The 13,463-nt window shown below is 41.4% G+C and overlaps 1 protein-coding gene across 2 annotated transcripts in view; it reads right to left on the bottom strand.

Annotated features, from left to right (window-relative positions):
• The window catches only part of LOC118312588 (E3 ubiquitin-protein ligase SMURF2), a 54,399-nt gene that overhangs the window by 12,429 nt on the left and 28,507 nt on the right, over positions 1-13,463 (bottom strand). The window contains exons 4-11 of one of the 2 annotated variants that reach the window (XM_035637303.2): positions 12,130-12,278; positions 8,412-8,477; positions 7,564-7,648; positions 7,326-7,409; positions 5,845-6,056; positions 3,766-3,850; positions 2,433-2,591; positions 1,500-1,553 (exon numbers count right to left, since the gene is read on the bottom strand). In XM_035637303.2, coding sequence (XP_035493196.1) covers positions 1,500-1,553; positions 2,433-2,591; positions 3,766-3,850; positions 5,845-6,056; positions 7,326-7,409; positions 7,564-7,648; positions 8,412-8,477; positions 12,130-12,278 — 894 coding nt within the window. The remainder of the gene's footprint in view (positions 1-1,499; positions 1,554-2,432; positions 2,592-3,765; positions 3,851-5,844; positions 6,057-7,325; positions 7,410-7,563; positions 7,649-8,411; positions 8,478-12,129; positions 12,279-13,463) is intronic. The other variant, XM_035637304.2, reaches the window with a different exon arrangement.

Below are 13,463 nucleotides of genomic sequence, written 5' to 3'. Positions count from 1 at the left end.
TCAAATGTGCATTTTAAACTTGTTAAGACTAAATAATGAACAAGAGGATTTCTTGACCACATTTTAAGATCTACTTTTGCATTGCTAGAAATGCAGCTCATTTGCCTAATAAAATCCTTAAAGCCAAAATTAAAATATTTTTGCTTGAGAATCAACACATGCAAGGACTTCTCTGATCTCATTTATTCAGATGCAGGCCAAACAAAGTGCAAGTGCTTACTGCTGTGCCTTGAATTTGGAAGGCGTTTTCATTTTGTTTTCATTAATCAGTATGTATCACAAAAGGCAGAATTAAAAATAGAGCTAGTAAATTTTCACCTTCCCAAAGCTCTAACACTTTGTCTGGACTCTCTTAAATTTCTCCTAATAAGGAGTCAGACGCGCAGTTAATGATGCTGACTGGATAACATAGCTGAGCTTCAACCCACAACCAGAGGCTATTCTGACACATATGGATACTATTTGACCAAATGACCAGATGTTGATTTCCCAAACATGTCCGTCGTGCCAGCCGCTGTTTTTGCAAGAGATCTTGACAAAGAATTTGTACAAAAAAAAGCAAAGTGGGGGAAAAAAATCTCCACATCTCGACGTTCCTCTCGATCCTGTAATTTCTACCTCATACACTGTCAGGCTGGAAGTAAAGGAAACTACAAGACAGACAACATACCTGAAAAATAATCCTAGATTTCATTTTATCACACTTGTCTCCATCAGTGACTCATAACACAATCACAGGTTGCTTCCTTCAACATGAATCCCCTTTTTTCCCACATATGCTTTTACCAGCCGTCACTTTCACTAAATAATAAGTTGAAGAGCTGAACAAACTGCTTAAGTATTTAGCCCATGTGTGTTCAGTGAGGCCATGAGAACTGGTACTGAGCTAACAGCTGCCTTGCTAACACGTGTTTTGAATTATTTTCCCTAGAGGGGTCGGCTTCCTCAGGCCTCTCTGCTGGCTTAGCTGGCTGCGAACTGAGCTTTCAGTGAATGCAGACTGCTGACAGAGAGCACAAACACACTGAAGGATGGACTGACAAGTCTCCAACACACACATCCAGGGGTAGGGTCTGTGTGTGTGTGTGTGTGTGTGTGTGTGTGTGTGTGTGTGTGTGTGTGTGTGTGTGTCTTGAGCTTCAATGACATCGTCAGGGTCGACTTGAAAGTCAGCTCTGAGGAAGGTTACAAAAAACGTGCACAACTTTTTTATTAACAAATACCAATTGGTCATTCCCATGTGGAAGTCACATTTGTGTGTGTGTGTGTGTGTGTGTGTGTGTGTGTGTGTGTGTGTAGCTTTGAGTGATTGGCTGCTGAAACTGCTCTATACAGACAGCTGGGCTAGGAGTATGAACATTCGTGTGAGTGCTGATTGCATTGTTCACATATAGGTATGTCACAGACCATGTGCAAGTGTGTGTGTGCAAACACAGAGTGTGCATGGGAATGTGCATGTTTGTCTGCACAAAATGTCAGCGTATGTGTGTGTGGGTTACCTGAGGTTAGTGTTTTGGCTGTCCGTGGCCACACGGGAACCATTTGAACTTGGGCTGCAGAAGAAAAGAGGAGGGGAGAGGGGAGCAAAAGACGGAGAAAAACAAAGAGGGCGGAAAAAGACACAGAAGAGAAGGTGAATGACAGAGAACAGGATCATAGCAGTGAAAACAAAAGGGGATACAATTTAAAAAATGGAACAGTGAGGACAATGGGAAAGTGATAGAGAAGGAAAAAAAAGCACAAACGAGAACAAAAACAAAGTGAGAAAATTGATGAAAAGACAGCAGAGTCAGTGAGAAAGACAGAAAGACGAAAGGGAAGGAGGGGAAAAAACGTTGGCACATACAAGAGACAGAGAGAGGACAGGGGAAAGGACAGAGGAGAACAAAATATACATGAGATGAATGAAGCCAAGACAGTCATCAGTGATTATCTTACATCAGACATATTCATGGCAGAAGGATTCATGGGTGCAGTGTGTATCACAGGTTCCTTAACAGTTTTTTCCCCTCATTTCAGGTTTCAGATTCTCCCAGCATCCCCAGACAGGAGTCATCATGTCCACATTGAGGACAGACTGTGAGTGTGAAGCTACTTAAAAAAAGAACCCAGCTGAGCTGCTAATAATCCTCAGCAAGAAAATATGAACTGAGAAGAGAGTGGCTGGGAATGTCCTCTACTGAGGATGATGAGCTGAAGAACAATATTCTTAAAACCATAGACAACAATAAGTCAACATTGACGTAATATAAACTTAAACACCACTATAGTGTGAAACTTTAGATCATTTGTACTGTATTTTACATATCCTAGTTTGGAGGAGTTGTGTGTAAGTGCACTGCTGCTGGATGGAAACAAACGAATCACTATGTCATTTGTCCAACACAAATAACTCAAATAAATAACACACATTTACTTTGTGATACACTCACTTGAGTACTAGATGCAGGTTAGCAGAGAGTCGTGGGTCTGTGAACTGTGTTGTTCGATTGTTGTGGTCAACAAAGTAGACGCGGCCGGTGGCTGTGTTTCTAATCTCCCAGCCTGGCGGCAGTGGGCCGAGCTCCTCGCAGTTCACATTGCTCAGGTCCCTGAACAAAACAAATAAAACAACCATGAGCAACAGTACTACAAAGTTGAATGCAATTCTAAATAAATCTATAAAGCAAGCAGACCTGCAGACCAGAAATACATGGGTAAGTAAGTAAATAGTTTTATTTCTTTAGGATTATGATGCACCTGTATATGACTGAATGGCCTCAAATGGGAGAAAACGTCTTCTTAACATGGATAATTACATAACTTTGTTATCAATAAGGATAAACCACTTGCTCAGGTACTTAAATCCTTGTTCTTAAATTGTACTTAAACATTAGTCTTTCAACAACAGATTTAGTGATGGTACTGGTGTGAGGGATTAAATATGGTTTAGCTTTTACAAATCATCCAATCAGAGCACAGGACTTCCACCTTCAAAGGATTCAGAGCATCAGCAGCAATATCAGTGCCATCATCCTCTTGGCAAAGTATCGGCCTAATTTCTTGATTCTTCTTCTGTCCTGTACATGGACATCGGTGTCAGTAGAAACCAAAGTCCTGATCTGGGACAACACTGTAGCCTCAGGAGGTATTGTGACTGTGGGTGTGAGGACTTTGTCCTTGTGTGAAGTCAGGGAGAAAGAACATGCCTTGCTGCACTCATCACAGCATACTGGGTCATTTTGGCGGCTGTATCCAAAATGACCAAACCCAGAGTTGCTGCAGTGCGTTACATGCATGTGCTTCATCAGTGAGCAGCAGCTACACCGAGACGTGGCCAAAAACGTAACGCAATAGCACTGCCTGCAGTCTCTAGTGAGTTAACTAGTGGGCTATTGAGAGCTGGTGAAATAGTTTGATTGAATGCAGAACCACTGGCCTGTGGTGTTTTCAGATCAACATCTGTCCAAAAATGTTCTGCTCGCTCCATGTTGGACTCAGAGGTCGTTAGTTTGGCTGACCCCGACTTGAAACTGAAATCTGACGAACAACACTGTTCCTGAACACAACCGTGAGCAATTAAGTGAGAAATGAGGTCTGATCCAAACCAGTCAAGTCCAGTTTAGTCCTGTCAGTTTTGGGAATATATGTCATGTTTTATATTCGGATTAAAACTATAAAGGCTGTCAGCACAGTTGTGCATTTATAATAGGTTGTTCATTCTGAGATAGTTTTTTACAAACAAAAATCTGAACAATAAAAGTTGAAAAATACACAAAAAGTTACCTGGGTACCCGGGGGTCATGCCAGGTGCTGACTCCAGTCTGTGTGTGGAGGAAGTAGACCTGGCCCTGCTGGGTTGTTCTTTGCTCTGTAAAAAAAGAAAGAGAGAAATTGATTTGAATTAATTTTTCAAAAGATAAAAGCAGCAGTGGAACTGTTGCTGGGACTGTTTTTCTTGAGTCGAGTGCAGGTGGGTACAAGCACAGATAGTAAGCTTGTGTATTTTGGAGAAGGGGAAATATGTTTATAATAGATGTGACAAGCAAACTGCTGGGACAATGTTAAACTAAGATTTTCTTAAGGTGTCTGCCAATGTAATCAATTAGTTCCTCTCCTGGCTCCAGGCGGCTTATCCCACGAGGATGGGGAAAATAAAATGCGAGGGAAATTTATCAAAGACTTCCATGTGTGTTTTTCCTTGCAGAGAGTTCCTTAATGCATCCGTGTTGCCTTGTTTTCTCTTAAAGGTTAGTGTGTGCACTGAAAGTCCTGCAGTCTTATTCATTTCCAAAACCAAAGGAAATGGAGAGGAAAATGCTGCAATTCACGCCAAACCCACTAATATAATATACTGTAAACCGAGGACACCAAGATGAAATCTGAGGAGAATGGTTCTCACTTGCAATCTGTCACTGGCTTGTTGGACCTTTGATTCCCTCTCCCTCATTCTCATTGATGAATGGAGAGTAAGTGTGTGTGTGTGTGTGTGTGTGTGTGTGTGTGAGAGAGAATGTTTGTGCTGCACAGGCGTGTTGTTCATGTGTGTATGTTCACCCGCTAATCCATCACTATCCACCCACCCCGACTTCCTACTGGCATAACTCATTTCCTACCCACCGCTCCCAGTCTCTCTCTCCCCCCACACACACATTCCCCCTCTCTCCTTCTCTCTCACGCTCTCTCACCACACCCAGCCACTGGTTCAGAGGGTTCAGCTGAAGAAGAAAAGCCTACAAGCTGTTGGGCATCAGTGACTCATTTTGTCCGACCTCGGCCAGTCACAGTGGACACAGCAGGACATTTCAAAGGGGGCACAGGTCCAACAGTTCCATTCTTAATCACTGGCATATAGCCAACCACTTAAAATAATAATTTATTTTACAGACTCTGGAGGTATTGTGTGGTGCACTGTGGCTGAAAAATAAACCTAGTTTGGCTTCTGCATTATTTTTCCAAAAGTGTTTGAATGTTGTAAGGTCGGATTAGGAACTACTTAAAGTGCCTTTTCTGAACTAAACGCCAAGCTATGAATACCCTGCTTTCCTTTCTTCTCTTTGCTGTGGGAATATCAGTCTGCAAAATCAAAACATTCCAACGCTGGAAGTGTTTGAAAACAGAGGAGAGGAGAGGAGAGGCTGAGTATTATCACACAGCAAGAGTTGATGCAGTTGTTCTGATGGGGTGCTGTGGGAAGGAGGGAGAGGGGAGGTGGAGGGGAGGTTTAACAGATAAAGTCATTGAGCCAAAAGATAGAGCACAGAAATGGACAGAGAAAGAACAAGAAAAGAAGGTAAAAGGGACATTGAAACTTTATTCTCATCATTAAAAGGAAAAAAAAATGAAAAGTAGAAATGCCTCCAGGCTAAACAAACAAAACAGAGCCCAAGAGTAGCTCACCATGTCTTTAATCTGTGTATCTTGTATTTTTGAGGGTTAGGCCTGGGACTCTGTTAACTATACACTGCACTATGACTACAGCTGACAGTGTTTCAGCCAAAACACTCCAAGATGTTTGAGAAACACAATTCTTGGTTTAGCTGCAGTGTGATTTGATCAATGCTCATAGTTACAAAAGGCATTTTTTGAGATTTTCCAAAACAGTTCTGTGTTAGGATGAGCAGCTGATCCGATGATCACAAGAGGGCAATATAATGTGATGTCATAGACACTGCACTCTTTTTAACCACGTTATCCTCAGGGCTCGCAATGGTGAAGATGGACGCAAAAATAACTAAAACACTCAATCACTCTTTCTGTACTTCCACAGAATGAATTCTAAACAGGTATTCAGTTCTTGGAGGGAGTGATTATGTCTGTGAGTCTGTGTGTGTCTGTGTGTGAATATGTGTTGGTGGTGCTCACCATAACCCTCCGGGAGGTCAGGCGGTGTATGCAGGTGCGTCCGACTCATGTAGTTGCGATGGCGCTGTGATCGAACCCGTCTCTCCTGGACCCGCTGTTCCCCTGGTGGGACGCTGGCCTCGGCCCCATTAATGGGCGTCATCACTGGCGTGTTCTCGTCCACCACGCAGCTTAGTGGACGCCCTGATGGGCTGGAGTACTCGGACGCTGGCCTGAGGGAGAGCAGAGAGTATTAATGTTAATGTGTACACAGGTTATAGTCCTCTTAGTGTGAGTGGAATTTTTGTTTTTTTCCCTTTTTCCCAGAGGTACTGACGACTTGGCTATCTGAAACCCTGGGCCTATCTGCCCCCCCTACCATGCTCATTGAATTTGCACATCTGTCTCCTCTTTCTATCCATTGTCCCGTCATCATGCTCTACCAATCTTCCCAGTGTCTGAGCCAAACTTCCTAGCCAAACTTCCTAGTGTATCCCTCAAATGTGTAGTTCATGCATACATTACATTTGTCATCAGTCAGGAGCAGTAACACGAGCTAGTGAAGAATGGTGAAATGGTAAAAAACAAATGGACACAACCCGAAACGTTCTGCCAACTGAGGAGAGACATGACAGTATTCCTTTCTGTTTGGTAGGATTATATGTATATGTATATGTATATGTACTTATAAATAAAAGAAGCACAAGAAGTACAACTATTTGATTTTTATATTTTTTTTCCATTAAACAGTGTCTGCACTGTTGCATATTCCATACAGAAAATAAAAAAATGACCAAACTACAGTAATACTCTTTCCCCACTTAACTCATCTCATCCATCCTCTACAGCCATTCTCTAGTTATTTCACCCTCCAACAGAATCCCTACCTGATCATCTTCATTCACAACATCATCTTTTGACCTCTATAGAGATGTGCAATAAGAGTGGGTGAGATGGTGGGGGGACTTTTTTTGCATACGACTCCAACGGCCCCACTGATATCGGCCAAGTAGGAAGGCGACAGTTGTTCCTGTAGGAACAGGGGCCAAGTAAAACCTGGCTGCCGGACTGGCTGGCTAATTTATTTAAGTTTGTGTGTGTGTGTGTATGTGTGTGTGTGTCTGTGTGTGTGTGTGTGTGTGTGTGTGTGTGTGTGTGTGTGTGTGTGTGTGTGAGGGCATTACTGACAGATTGTTATTGTTGTCTTGTGAGTGGAGCTAAGTGGAAGGGAACTGCAGGAAAGTGCAAGCACTTAAATAGACCCCCTCTCTCTTTTGTAAAGGGTTAAGATTGTTGTTAATTTCAATAGCACGACTGCTGCACTAAAGACAGAAACAGTTGAACACAATAAGATTTGAGACACTGGAAAGCTTCCACTTTAACACCGCTCACTTTTACCCAAATGTACCCATTGTGGGAAGAATAAAGAATTATCTTATCTTATACTCTTTTACATTGTTTTGAGGTCATAGTTGGGGACGTGTACATGTGTGCAGATTTACCTGGTCGGCCTCTCCCATTGTGTGGTACGTGTGATGTGGTTCAGATACTGTATCCTTCCAGAAGCCGTCCTCCTCTCCTCCCATCTGATTCATGAGATATTAAGATAAAACTGGTTAGAAAATGCACAAAAATACACAGATAATAAATACACATGAAATATTCAATATTAACTACTGTTCACAGACTATTCACCTCACTTTTAAATGTTTAGTTAAAAAAACGTGTGATAATACTGACCCATCGGGTAAGTCATTGTCGAACAGACGACTGCAGTCCACCACCGGCCCTCCTGTCCCGATACGATCCCTTGACTGAAGACTTACTACACAGTTAACAAAGACAAGGAAAATTGTGGGTCAAATATATTTTGCTAACCATACAGCTCCAATTATAATGACTAACATTTTTTCAGCATTTTTTGGCAAGAGGATTGTAGCTCCACAAAGGCTTTTATACATTTTTTGTCTTTCTTTCAGTATTCTCCATGGTTAATTTTTTCTTCTAATGTAATTGCAGTAGAAGACAAAAGTAAGAAAAAAATGTTGTTTCGAAGGTGGCAGATATAAAATTTATCCCTGTGTTTTTGTCTTATGGAGCCAGAGAATAACAAAATATGCTTTATGTGGTTCAGTGGTTCGGCAAAGAACTGAGTCAGAGGATTGAGACAGTGTGTGTCAAGTTGTGTGTTGTTTAAATAATACTTTCAGACATCCAGCATTGTGTTCGACACAAACACTGGTCTGTCTCAGATTAACCTTCATAAACTTAAATACAGAAAAAAAAAATGGTATGTGACTATTCCAACTTCTGTACAGTTAATTGACGATGATTTTGCAACTTGCAATAACCGAACTCTGTGTTCATGTTTTCGATCGAGAGACTGTTAATGATATCAGAGTTTTAAGACAATGACACTGTGGGTGTAACTTTAAAAATGTCCACCAGAAATACCTGTGGTGTATATAATTGGACTCATAAATACAATACTGCCACTGCGTTTTGATTTACTGTATAATGAACAGATATTGATGACTTGACATGTTCTTTATTCTGACAGTAAATCCAACTGAAGTCGTGTTTCTTACCAACTATCTGTCCCCTCACAGTATCATTGTCATTAGGGCCCAGTTTATTCAGGTCCAGTCTCTGATCTGCAGGGGGAAAAAAACAAAACACAAAACCATTGATTCAGCATCTGTCCCAATTTAAACCCATGAACATTTTCAGGCACTAAACTGATGCATGACTTTTAAATATTTGCACTGAGTTACTGAGTGTTCAGACAAAAATCTTCACTGTGTTTAAGAACTGCAAGATGCTAACAACCGCTTGACCATGTGGACTTCACGGAGAAAATAAAGAGTCTTAATCTGTTGGGAATCAAGGAGCCTCTTGTGCCAAACAGTGACAATTTTTATGTCATGAAGTAATCTACCTGGAATGTATGCCTGCAGATGTTTGACTGGCCAGCACAGGGTATTGTCTGATAACTTCAGATTGTGTTGTGGCAAAAATTAACCAAGGTCAGTGGTTTTGTCAGACAAAACTGTTGTTGTGTTGTTGTTATTGTTGTTTTTTCTGTCTGCATTAGCAGCGTTTTACACAGTGCTAATACAGTCGTCAATTGCAAACTGTACGGGTGTACTGCAGTGCTTTATGCTTTGAATGGTATCTTTGAAGGACATTTCAATGTATTTTGGAGTGCTGCATTCCATGCAAGGAGGTTGAGTAGTATATTGATTGAAAATTCACCTATTTTCCTCAATTATTTTTCCTTGCACACAAGACATATAAGGGATATACTGGAGTAGCCAGTCAAAACTGATCAAATTATTTAAGTCTCCATGCAATTGTGCCTTTAAATTACATGTTAAAACAGTGCAACACTATCCTTGCTGGAAAAAAAGCCTCTGCAGATTCTCCCGTTTTGTGTGAAAAGATTTACAAATTGACTCACCAAACGTCACAAAGTTTGGAAATAAGAACTGTTTGTCTGCTCAGCACAGGAGAGAGCTGCCAGACATAAAAACACAGGAACACAACCCAGGAAGACTCTGAACAAGATCCAGACACAGATACACTGCAGTCTCTCTCTCTTTCTAACACTCGGGCACGCAAAACCAGTCCAGCTGACCGGCAAAGTGACCAATTGGTACCCATTAAAATTACAACCTGTGTGTGTGTGTGTGTGTGTGTGTCTGTCTGTCTGCCCGGTAAGAGTCCTGCAGTGGCATAGGCTTTTTTAACATGAATTGCTGAAACGTAGACAGACTTTAAGACAGAATTTGAGGGTGGGAGCGGAAGGCAAACATGCAGAAGAGGCATAAACAGTCAGAGGGAGAGTGAGTGAGATAAAGTCTCCATGTGCTAATATGAAAACTCAAAGTCAAGACTGGATTGTCAAATACTTGTTACGTCTGTGTGGCATGTGCATGAAATAGTATATCAGTGTGTGTGTACATAAGCTAGGCAAATCTAAACAACCTTAAAACTCGTTTCCAAACGAAATGTGTGTGCATCTGTTATGGAAACATGTCTAGACTAAACAGTGACGGTCGATGGCTTTCATGGCTTAAATAGTAAACAGATCTTTCTCTTAAATGCAAGACAGAGGAGACAACAGTTACAGACTTCTAACCACGAGCGCTCAACACACTATGCAATTCCTCAAAACTATGATAAATATGTTACAATGAAATAAGCAAAATAAATGGGCATTAATATGAACATGTAGACGCATTAGAGCCATGTGAGTTTAGTGGTAGAGTTACAGTGCTTACAGTAAGTATCCGCAGTATCACAATCAGCAAATCAGTAAATATAATTAGTCATTACATCAACACTATGAATACTACAATCAAGTAAACAGCAGGTTTCAAAGTAATGCAGACTAACGTGTAGTCAGCACAGTAATTTTGAAAATATGGTGGTTTGTGTGCGTGTGAGTGTGTTAGTAAGTTTGTGGGTTCAGAAGTGGGGCAGAGGACTTTGAGACAGACTTCTAGTAAAATATCTTGCTGGATCCCCTTTTGGTTTGCAAGAGTTTGTCTCGGTGTATATACGTGCAGGAGTGAAACAGCCTCGGAAGTTAGTGTTTGAATTAGATGACAGAGTGAGCTCTGTGTATGAATATGACTTTAAGGAACCAAGGCACTTCCAATAAAGTCTTCTGTGAATGTATGTGTTTTTTTATGTTCATGTCTGTGTGTGTGTGTGTGTGTGTGTGTGTGTGTGTGTGTGTGTGTGTGTGTGTGTGTGTGTGTGTGTGTGTGTGTGAACATTGTGGGTTAGAATAGACACTGCTCATGTGACAACAGCACGCAGGACAAGGAAAAAGGGATAAAGTGAGCACTGGTGACTTGTCAGAGATCAAGTCTACTTCCTCTGGCTGCGAGAAAGTATAATTTCTGCCATGTTTGTTGTACAGTAAGTGGATGGTCTGGAGCCTAACTGGAGCCTATACTGCCTGTTTCTGGAAGTTGTGGGTAAGTCTAAGGGCAAATCATGAGGCACCAGGCTTCCACTGCTGTCAAGGTCTGTTTTGTGGTAACACTGATGCTGTTGTGGGTCTTGGAGGATTAGGGGGTGAATTTTATGAGCCAAGAATGCCATTTAGGAGCAAACAGAGAAGTTGCTGGAAACTATTCTGAACTCATATGTGAAGTATTTAGGTTGATAGTTTGGAATCGGCCGTTTCATGTGGGTCAACCATACTAAAACTGCCTACATTTATGCAAGTGTCCAACCATACAGTCTGAATAAAAGCATCCAATAAATGGCAATTATATTCCAACAGACAAATCCTCAAGGGGTTGTGGGGAATGGCTGCGTGGAACGGATGTATATATACAGGGAAAAGGCCAGATATATAAAAAGCACAAGACTATGTGTTCATGACAGGTCAGGACGATAGATTGAAGAGAAGGAAGAGAGTGGCCGGAATGTTAATTTGACAGTATGGACAACAGTTAAGTGAATTAAGTATAAAGTATATGTCAGTATCAACTGAAACATTCTGGCAACAAGGCAGATGTGGCTTACAAGTGAGTGACGATGTTGACTGCATAGAGAAAGTAAGAGTCTGAATCAGAAGGGAATCAAAGGACGTCTTGTGCCAAACTGTGACAATATCAGCAGAACTAGAACTGGACCTCCAAGAGTAAAAGCCATTTGTTTACTTGGCAGAAGGTTTTATTGCTTAAAATGAATTGTGGCTATTGATTTGGTCCCCGGTGTCAGATGTCTACAGCAGGTAATATTTCTGATATGTGTTGCCTCTAGGAGTTGCCTGTGTACTGTGGCCATAAATCTTACAGCGATGAATGAATGGCTGGCATAGGAGCAGCAACAGGCAACAAGCTGGGGATGCAACAGCAGCACTGTTGAAAGAAAGAAACATGTAGCAGCAGGCTAGCTAGCTATCGCACTGCTGTGAACCAGATAAAACATACAGAGTCACCCTACTTGCCAGACACAACGTTTGTCTCTATTGTCGGAGACAGCAGGTCTGGCCCACACGTTTGTCCATCTGACTAGGTGTGTTTTGTGCAGAATGCATGGATCAAATCAAAATAACTTGATTGTCTCTCTTTGTTTGCAACAAAGAAAATTTTCTAGAGCTTAAATTGCAATTAGCATCTCATATAACATAACAGTAAAAAACTAAAGAAAAAGAAAAAAAGACAATCATCTACCATCTTTTTATAACAAGCAAGACTGGCATTTTGGGTAAAGGTCACAGGAAGCATGAAGAAACCAGACAACTGGGACCTGTTTTCACAGAGACAAGGAGTATGCACTTACATAACAGGTACTTACAGCCAGTGTCTTTTAGCCTGTTGATGGCATTGGACAGGAGGCGGACACAGCCCAGGAAACCTGCACCCTGCTTTTTGTGGATCTTCTTGTGGTTCCACACACTGATGGTAATGGAGTCTGCCTTTCCAATGTATCTGAGGGAGAACAGAGGGAGTGAAAGAAAACAGGTCAATAACACAGAAAGGCGGAGTGACGACAAAGTGAGAAGTAGTTTGCATTACATGGCGCAAGTGCATTTAGGTTGTTGCTGGTTAAACAATGTAAAAAAAGGGTCATGCCAGACATGTGCTTTTAAAGTGTTGTACTTGGTCTTGTAATTAATCATGTTTTTGATACAACATGCAAGTTACCAACCATCTCTCATTCCCTTTAAAAGCCAGGCCTGCTTGCACGTTAGTGGATTGCTATCAAAAGGATGGATGTGCCAGGTCTGACTTATGAGCAACGAGAGCATTGACATATTTTTAAAAAACTGGGTGCTGGGCGGGAAGTTGAACACTGTGTTAGTCTGAAACAATAAACTTGCGTAGCCCTTGGTGCTAGGTGTAACATAGGGCTCATGGTGATTGTGTGCACACAAACACCGATTAACAATAATGTTAGTATCAACAAGTGAAACTTATTTTTTGTATTTCTTATAACTACTTCTCCTGACAGCTTGGGAACAATGCACACTGTGTTTGCAGTGTAGACTTTCGGTCTGTGTAATGAGGCAGACTGGTTGATTTTCAATCAACTTGTGTGTATGTGCTTGTGTGTCAGCTGATTTAGCGCAACTGAGTCCAGTCTAGTCGTGGTTGAAGAACAGAGGAAGTTCCCGTGAAGTGCTCCACCACTGTCTCAGAGGCAGACAGCCCTTACAGTAAACACAGCGAGTTCAACATTCAAATGCACACACACACATGCACACATGTAATTACAGCCTAGTAGTTAGCTCTGATGCGGAGCTCTGTATAATGCTGTATATCAATTGCAAGGAGTGGGGTTTCCCTACGAAACACTACGAAAAGGATTAGTAAGTGAGCTAAATCACAGAAGTTAGCAGTGAAATTAAATTACAACCTGTTTGGGTAGTGGAAAAGAAATCTGATCAGTAGCAGTAGCATGGTAGAATCTTGTACTGTCACATTTCCTCTCAGATACTGATGTACTTATGTTGATTATGACCTCATTCAAGCCATATAACAGTTTTTGATGACAAATGGACAGAAGATCGCACTAGTTTTTGCCAGGAAAGCTCCAATTTTACTTTTAAATAAAGGTGAGATTATTAAAAGCTTACTCAAGAGACTAGAAACCACTGGAGTAAAGCTGAGCTA

This window comes from Scophthalmus maximus, chromosome 8, assembly GCF_022379125.1.
Source record: "Scophthalmus maximus strain ysfricsl-2021 chromosome 8, ASM2237912v1, whole genome shotgun sequence".
In the NCBI taxonomy this organism is placed as follows: Eukaryota; Metazoa; Chordata; class Actinopteri; order Pleuronectiformes; family Scophthalmidae; genus Scophthalmus; species Scophthalmus maximus.
The sequence above is the reverse complement of the archived record's forward strand: the minus strand, read 5'-3'. Positions and strand labels throughout refer to the sequence as shown.